The 8,793-nt window shown below is 50.3% G+C and overlaps 1 protein-coding gene across 4 annotated transcripts in view; it reads left to right on the top strand.

Moving 5' to 3' along the window:
- The window catches only part of FBXO44 (F-box protein 44), a 119,879-nt gene that overhangs the window by 109,985 nt on the left and 1,101 nt on the right, over nt 1-8,793 (top strand). Inside the window, exons 1-5 of one of the 4 annotated variants that reach the window (XM_038376645.2) lie at nt 90-248; nt 3,126-3,412; nt 4,287-4,413; nt 5,110-5,205; nt 5,754-5,889. In XM_038376645.2, coding sequence (XP_038232573.1) covers nt 3,154-3,412; nt 4,287-4,413; nt 5,110-5,205; nt 5,754-5,889 — 618 coding nt within the window. In that variant the 5' untranslated portion in view covers nt 90-248; nt 3,126-3,153. Of the gene's footprint in view, nt 1-89; nt 249-1,310; nt 1,444-1,628; nt 1,703-3,125; nt 3,413-4,286; nt 4,414-5,109; nt 5,206-5,753; nt 5,890-8,793 lie in introns of those variants that run through there. The other 3 variants (XM_038376644.2, XM_043499844.1, XM_038376646.2) reach the window with 3 other exon arrangements.

Here is an 8,793-nt window from a genome sequence, read left to right as displayed (position 1 = left end):
GCCTGCAGCTGGGATTGCAGGAGACCTACTCAAATGCATAGAATTACTAGTGTGCATAAGTACTTTCAGGAGCTGAGCCTGAGCTAGTTGCCTGGTCCAAGTAGAGTGACGTGCCGAAAGAGAATGGGCCACGTAATTCTTGTTGTTCTGTATGCAGGGCTCAGGAATGTGCTAGGTGCTTTGCCGAATAAAGACAGCGCCAAGTGACGGTGATTATCCATAGGGCCACAGGAAGGACAACGTTTACAGTAAGAGCAAATCTTTACAGCTTCTATGCACTTAGCATTTTGATTGGTTTTGGTATCGATGGTGAAAGGTAAACTAGGTTTGTAAAATGATTTCACTCCAAATCATCCAAGTGTGATTAGCAACTATGGGGGATGAGGGCGGTGTTTGTTTATAACTTTTTTTTTCTTTTTTTTTGGTCCTAGACATCCCCTTACCCTCATTTATCTAAATCATGTTGCTCATTCTTTAGTTGTGTGAATGCCCGCTCTGTGCTAGGCGCTTTCCAAACACTTCTGCTTCGAGGAGCGCTCAGTCCATGGCAGAGGGTTGGGCAAGAACAATAATTACTTGCATACATAAATCACAAAAATGGTTCCCTCTTTCTGAAGGTTTTTTTTTCTTTTTTAATAATGAAACTTTTTCCTGAATTTTGGTTTATTCTTCTGCCTCTTGTAACTTTAATTCCTCCCTGTTTAAGTACATTTTTCCTTGAGATGAAGCAGATTCCTCTAACAGAATAGCCAGATCCAAGTGATAACAGAAGCTGTGGGTACTATGCAGGGTGCACCCCCCCCCCCGGCTGTCCGCCCAGCTCGGGCCAAGTCTACACTAGCAGTGATTTGCACCATGGTACAGTGATACTGGCAAAGCACGCGTAGTGCGGATACACCTCTATCGGCACCACTGCACTTCTGTCTGCACAGCTGCCTCTAGTGTCCAGCCTGTCTGCCATCGAGTGTAGACGCAGGTATACAGGCTCACTTTTGGTGGTACAGGTTAAGGGGCCTGCAGGTCGGGGTGGGAGGTGACTGCAGGCCCCCGAACCTGTACCACCAAAAGCGAGCCTGTATACCTGCGTCTACCCTCGATGGCAGACAGGCCAGACGCTAGTCACCTGCCAGGAGTTCCTAGCATAGCTGCGGCCTGGGTGCTGGTACCCTGTGCTTGTCCTTGTCGTACCCAGCCCGTCTCCCTTTCTCACGATTCACTGGGGCTGTGGTAGCGGCCGGGAAGCCCAGTCGTGGCCCACGACCCCGGGGCGCTCGGTGCTGTACAAAGACCAGCCCCTGCCCTAGAGCGGTGACTGTGAGTAGAAAGCAGAGAGCGGGGCTGGCCGACCGCCAGGGGGAGCTCAGGGCCGGCGTGACGATCGCGGCACAGCTGCACTTTTACTTTCCTTCGCCCCGGCTCCAGGACGCCGGGCTCCGGCGGGCGGTAGGAGGGAAGCGGGGCTCCGGGGTGGGAGCCGGGGATCGGGGCTGGGCCCCGCGAAGGGAGGGGTCGGTTCGCACTTCCTGGCCCTACCCCGGGGGAGGAAACGCAGGCGGCGGCCCGGGCTCGGCGGCAAGCGGCCGGGGCAGCCTGGCCGGGTTCCTCCGCCTGGCAGCTGGGCAGGAGCCGGGGGCGAGGGGGGCCCCGCTGCTGCTGCGGCTGCCCGTGTATGGGGGCTGGGGGCCGGGATCCCTTGCGGGGGGTGGGGCGGGAGGGGGCTTTGTCTGGCCGGGGGGGGGCACATCCGGGGTGCAGCTGGCAGCGTGTGCTGGGCACCCTGACACGTTTCCCAGGCGGCAACTAATGTTACCAGCTTGGAAATGCAAAAAAAAACCCAACATCCCTCCCTCCCTCTCCCTTCCTCCTCCCCCCCCCCCGCAAGCCTGCCTCAGCCCCAACCACAAGGCAACTTCGCACCCTGCCCCCACCTTTCAACAGCTACTTGTAAGTCGTGTCTAGAGGGAGATCCCATAGAGAGAGCCTTGCACGACTCCCCGGGACTCGAACCCGCCTGCGTGTTGGGGGGCAGACCGCCGCTTTTTTTTCAATGGTTATCACTTACTGCAGCGTTCCGTTGGACGCAGAAACTTTTAACGTTAGCTATCCCGGTGTGGTGTGAGAATAATGCAGATCTTTAGACCCACATCAAAAAACCCACAAGGGCAGATTAAATTATTTTTCTGGCAACTGCCAAATCCTTTTTTTTAAAAAAAAAAAAAAAAAAAGATGGCCAGGCTGGTCGAATACCCGCTGGAAGGTAACCACAGTGGCAATCCTAGGGCAATCCCAGTTCCTGTGAGGTGGGGTGCAGGATCTCCTGTCTGGACTGGGGAAAGCAGCAGGATTTGTGGCATGGGAAAGGGCAGAGGGAATCTGTTTGACTGGAAGACGTGGGTGGCTAGCATTGCGTATTGACTGATGCCCGCATGTGGGTGGGGCTAGCATGTCCCACGGTGTAGGCAGAGGTAGCCCAGCTCAGCACCCATTTGCACAAGGTTTCTCCTGCACAGCTGCAAGTCCCACAAGGGAGATGTCTGGCCATGCGTCTTGGGATCAGCTAGGCCCCGTCAACCTGCCGTTGGCCAACACACCTTGGAAACCGATTTAGCTGGATCCGTGTTTGAATGGAGTTTCGCTTTCGCTTTAGCACATGGCTCAAAGTCCAATGTAGCGGTGGCCTAAGGGCCAGATTTTCAGAAATATGGAAGAGCCTAAAGACGTAGATAGATGCCGTGGGGGGGTTTCAGAATCGCCTACACAGGTTAGATGCCTGACTCCTATAGGGACTCACGCATCCAACTAAGCCCCCATCTGCATTTTAGACACCTAAATATCTGGCCTTCAGAGCCTTGCATAAATGGGACCACAGTTCACCCTTGGTGAGAGACATTGGTGGCTATCCAGTCCCATTTTTGCCAGTGTAGACACAGCCTCAGTGCAGCACTTTGGGATGTCTGCCTAGTGCAGTGCTTTATAAATCTGACTTCCATGTCCTAACTCCCTTTCCTTCTCCTTCCTTTCCCCTCTCCCATCACAATTCAATGGGAGACCTGCTCTGCTAATTGTGTTCACACCCTTTCTGGGTGGAACGTGCCTGGTGACTCTCTCCCTGGCCTGCATTACAGGCTGCTGGAGCTCTGGGCCCAAAGAAAGATGGCAAACATCGGTGACCTGCCCGAAGATGTCTTGGTGGAACTCTTTGCCCTGGTCCCCGCCCGGGAGCTGATCTGTAACTGCCGGCTTGTCTGTGTCCTGTGGCGGGATGTGATCAACTTAGCCACTGTGTGGAAACGCAAGTGCCAGCGGGAGGGCTTTAATCATGAGAAGTGGGACAAGACTATCCAGGACTGGAAGATCTTCTACTTCCTCTGCAGCCTGAAGAAAAACTTACTCAAAAATCCTTGTGCTGAAGGTTTGTTCCTTTTTATTGGAAAGTGGGGGTGGGAGGGGAATTCCCCAGCAGCTAGGAGGCTGGTCAATTCATAGCCTTGCCCAAGGCCTAATCTTTCGGGCCTCGCCTGCGCTGTGGATTTGCCCTGGCTACAGTCATCTGTGTTTGGCTACTGATCCAGCTGCGCTGGTGCAACCACTAGCGTAGGCTGGTAAAGCTGCACCTCTGGAGCTTTAAGGGTAGCACTGCTGCAGCTGCACCTCTGGGTGTAACCAGAACAAATCTCCAGCATAGGCAGGGCCTCAACAGCATGCAAGTGGGTAGCCAGTTTAAATGACACGGTGATAAAATCACTGGCTGCTGCACCCTTGGTCCTTCCACTCCCCTCAACCTGCGGTGGCCCCAGTGCAGCTGAGCAGTGGGAAATTGTTCCTTAGGTCGCTCTAGGATAGGCGAAGGGGTTTGGGCAGGCTCGCGCTCCTGTGGAAGTGTGTAGCGGGAGCCTTTCGTACAAGGCTGATGTGAAGGGGCGGCAGCACATCGGTTTGCTGGGGTGCCTTGGTTGCAAATGAAGGCTGCTGTTAAGGGGAGTGCTGGTTGGTGGCCAGGCTCGCCCATGGAAGAAATGGGTACATTAGGCCTGAGGAGACTGCAGCAGAGAAACTAAATACACCTTGAAATCACTGGGAAATGGGTTCCCAGTCTGCTGCGCTATCCCCGGGACAAAGCGGCCACCTCCCACCCAGTCACTCGCTTTTTAAAGTGAAAACTAGATGCCTGCGGAAAATTGAGATGGGGGCTGAAAACTTCACGTTCTCCAACCCTTCTGCTCTCCCTTTTGGGGATTAGCCCTCCGTTGGGTGGCCTCACTGTCCCCTTTCTGATTCCTTCCTAGAGAGCTTTCAGTTCTGGAATCTGAAACCGAACGGGGGAGATAAATGGAAAGTTGAGGACCTGCCTGGGCAACACGGAAGAGATTTTCCCAGCCCACAAGTGCGCAAATATTTTGTCACCTCTTATGGGTAAGAATCAGATTCTCGTGCTCTGAAACGGGGCCTGGAGGGAAGAGGGCACCCTGGCTGTTTGAGAATGGGTGGAGCTGGGCCCAGGAATAGAAAGAGGAAGAGGTAACAAGTTACCTTGTGGAGATACAGGGGAGCATCCTCTCTGCCCTCTTATGAGGCATACTGCCACCTAGGCAATGTCTCAGGGGCACCCAATGGCTACAAAACCAGTAGAGGTTTTTTGGCAGAGACGGGAAGCTCATCACAGATCAGATTTTTGTTTCTCTTCTGATAGAAGCATTGGCCAAACAGCTTACGTAAAGGTTTGGGAAATGGATTATAACCTAGACAGAAGCTTTCCTCACAGTCCTTCTGGGGTAAAACAGAACGGAGTTTGTTCTGAACCTGTGGGACAGTCGGTTCAGACTCTGTGTGTGTGTCTGGGTCCGGCGACCCCCAGTGAAAGCAGCTGAGTAAGGGTCAAAAGTGAGGATTAGCCCCTGTTGAGCATGCAGGGTGTCTGCTGCAGCATCCCTGACACCATGTGCTGTCAGGGCTAGCAGCATGTACTGCATAGTACCTAGGTGTTGCTAATCTGGGGATGAGCCCTGGGCTTTAACTAAAGAGAACCACTAAACTCCAGTGGAGAGATGAAGAAACAGGCTCAAATGCAAGGTGCATGTGACGCTAAAAACTTGCATGATCTGTTCCCAGGAAGTGTCTAAAGTCTCAGCTCATTAACCTAAAGAAAGAGGGTTACTGGGATCAGCTGATGGATGAAATACGGCCTGATATTATGGTCAAGGACTGGTGAGTGCGTGCATAAAAACTAGGCTCTCTGCATATGCATATGGATTTCAGCTGGGACAACATCAGTGGAGTTCTTTGACTCTATCTCTGGAGACTGTAATGATTTAATAAAGAACAAGTCAGACTTGGGTTCTGTTCCTGAGTCTGGAAGGGATCATGATCTAGTCTTGAAAGTCAGAACCAGGACTCCAGAATTCTGTCACTGGCTCACATGAGGTCCGTGCCTCAGTTTCCCCTCCAGGGCATGATGATACTCCCCATCTGTACAGCTCTTTGAGGTGCCCTGAAGAAAAATGCTAGGTAATAGTAATACCACCTTTGGGTTACTACAGAACTGGCGATGCCATTACAGATAAGGGGTGCAAGCTGACTTTCCCATCTCACTGGTAGGCTTCAGCTCCATTTCCGAGCCCCTGTATAAAATGACTAACGCTTGCCATGTCAAGAGCAGGGATGGCTTGTCTCTGGCAATGGGCATTCCCAGAAGGGTGACTGTCCCGGCAGGTGTGTGTATCTTCCCAGTGCCTGACCTCTCTCTGTCTTTCCAGGTATGCTGCCAGGTTTGACTGTGGGTGCTGTTATGAACTCTCTGTGCAGTTGCTCTCTGCAGACTACATCATCCTTCACGAGTTCCGACCTGAACCAGTGGTCATAGAGCAATGGAGTGATACTGAGTGGAGAGAGGTGAGGAATCCAGGGAGTAGCTGTGTGGGCAGTAGCTGTGTGGGCAGTATCTTTAAATCAGTGCCGTGTTTCTAACATGTGACTCTAATCTGAACAGTGGCGGGATAACAATGGGTCCTCCTTCCCCAGCACATCTGCTCTCTGTGGGCATCCAGCCCTAAAGTTATTCCGTAGTGGCCCTGCAGAAGCCACACAGCTGTGTGAGAGTGAGCTGGGTTCAGTAGGGATTGCAGATGCTCAGCACTTCCCGTATCTATTTCAACAGGGAGGGGTGAAATAAATGCTGAGCGAATAGAGAACATGACTGGTCAGGTCCCTCGTGCTTTGTGTGGACATTCTTCTGATTGAGACTGGAGCAAAGCTACTTCTTGAACCTCGACCAACTTTATCATGAGGTTTCGAGGGCCTTGTCTAAACAAGAAAGTTGCACCACTATAATTTTGAATTCGCTCTTAAACCATTATAATTGAACTGGTGCAAGACACTGTGTAGACACTATTTTGGTTTGTTTTAAACCTGTTCCTAATCTAACTAAACTAAACAGATAAGCCAATCTTAAACCAGAGTAAGAGAACACCAGAGTATTTTAGCACCTCAAGTTATACTGGAACAATTTTCTTGTGTAGATAAACCCTAAATTTAAGGGACGCTGGCCGCGTCTGTTCTGTGTATTAGCCCTGACTTTGCAGCATTCCTTGTGTATAGGAGGGTTTGCTCTTGAGCATGTAGGCTGGCTGCTGGCCACAACTGATTGAAATCAGGGTAATTCCCAGTGTAGACAATGCGATTGTCAGAGGAATCATTTTTATTGTATGTTTTAAACAAATGTCCTGACTGTTGCTAACCCTATTATTAAAACCTGGGCACTTTAAAAATTGAATGTGCTTATTCCTGTGCCAGTTTGTTTTTCATCATGGCGAATGTGAAGCTAGACCAGCATAGTTTCACTTCTGTCGCCTGCTTTTAGCAAAACTTTTTGTTTGGTTGGTTTGCAAGGCTTAAAGGAGAAAATTTAAAATCCAAATATTTTCAAATGAACCTGCCACTACAGGAATTTAACAATAATCACACTGTAAACAGATTTATCTATCTCTGGCACCAAATCACCCATCAAATATGAATTGAAAAGCTTTGAAAATTGGTCTTTGTTCCCCTCCCCTGTAATGTCATTTGTTTTCTACACTGTGTAAGCTGTGAATCCAGTTTAGTTTCACTTTCAGGCTCTTAGTTCTTCCTGTTTGGGTTGCTCATGCTGCCAGGAACTGTTGGCTAACAACCAGCTATTGCACTGGCATTTCCAAATCCTCTCTGGACATACTGCTATAAGTTGTTTTTTTTTTTTTTTTTTTTTTGTCAAAGCAATTTTTTATTTGTATAGAAAAACCAAGCTGAGTCAAATGTCAGTAGTTTCTCTTTAGTGTGTCTTTAATTTTGCATCTGAGTTCCCTACGCCCTTTGTTTTAAGGCCTGTGATGTTCCACTTTCCTGAAAGTATTTTCAAGTGCCTGCCTTGGGCTCAACCTTACTGAAGATGGGAGAGGCAGCAGCCAGAGGAGTCATTGCTAAGCAGCAGCTGGCCCTGAGTGAGGGGGGAAGGGGAGCTGATCTGTCAGAAAAAGAAGGGAAGTTTGATTGGTGACTGATTAAAGGTGACCCGAAAAGGATTAAGAAATTGGGTGGGTGCTTTGTATGACTTAGATAAAGAGCTGAAGAGGTAGGGAGGATGTTTCTCTGCTTGCTTTTCTTAACTTTAGACTTAGGAGGAAGATTGATTTTTCTCTGGCCGTGTAGCCAGGGGAGAGGATAGATCTCAGAGGTGGCATTTTGTGGGTGCTCACTTTATTTCAGTGTTTTCTCAACGCGGCGGGGGGGCGGGAGGATAAACCTCCTAACCATGAAGCCAGCGTAACTGGTGCAGTGACGTCAACCTCAGGCCTTGTCTACCCTAGAATGGCTTATCAGCAAAGGGGGGCCTAAAGGGGGGCCGGCTTCCAGTCACCGCAGCGTGGGGTTCAACACGTGGAGCAGAGCGGTCGCTGCTGCAGCGACCATGGCATTATGGGCCTGTTGCTGGAGGACTCTTGGTACCAGTGTAGGTAATACAGCATCCACGCAGGCACTGTGCTGATAGAACGGTCCAGGTGGACAGGCTCATGTCACTCAAACTAGGGTAACTTCACTGGCAGGAGATCAGCGTTGTGCTGGCAGGACTCAGATTTGAGCATAGACATGTGCACGGCTGTGCTGACGGAAGCCGAGTTTTGCTGGTAAATCATCATCATTCGTTGTTGCAACAGTGCCTCAGAGCCTGCATCAAGGACCAGGACCCATTGCGTTAGGTGTGATGCAAACTCTGAACAAAAGGACAGGCCTTGCCCCACAGAGCAGCCAATCTAATACAAGACAGATGACAAAGGGATACAGACAGGCTGTACAGGGAAACAATGAGCCAGTATTGGCCAACAGGATAGGCAGTGGTTTGTGCACACCAGCAGTCTAAACCTAGTAACATAGATCAGGCCGCGGTGATTTAATGGAAGATGTGTCAAAATCCCTGCAACTGGTTTGAAACCATCAAGTGATGATTCTTTGCATTCAGTAGCATGAGTGGATGCTTAAGGTCCTAATTTAGCAAGGTACTTACATCCTTTCCAGTGCAGGGGCTAGGATAACACAGTGGTTAAATGCCCCAGGCCTGTCTGCACCACTTATCCCCTGCCACGATGAACTGAATGTGGGAGAACTTGGGGTCTCTAGTATCCTACTATGGACATCAAGGAGGCTTGCAGGCTAGACAGGGCCTGGATTTTTGATGTGGAACTTTATTTTAATCTTTTTGGGCCTTCTGTCTAGAGCAACACAAGCCTCTATCTCTCTTCCAGCTCAGAGAGGATGTTCATGAGC

This window comes from Dermochelys coriacea, chromosome 18 (genome assembly GCF_009764565.3).
Source record: "Dermochelys coriacea isolate rDerCor1 chromosome 18, rDerCor1.pri.v4, whole genome shotgun sequence".
Classification (NCBI taxonomy): Eukaryota; Metazoa; Chordata; order Testudines; family Dermochelyidae; genus Dermochelys; species Dermochelys coriacea.
Note: the sequence above shows the minus strand (reverse complement) of the source record. Positions and strands in the feature narration are given on the sequence as shown.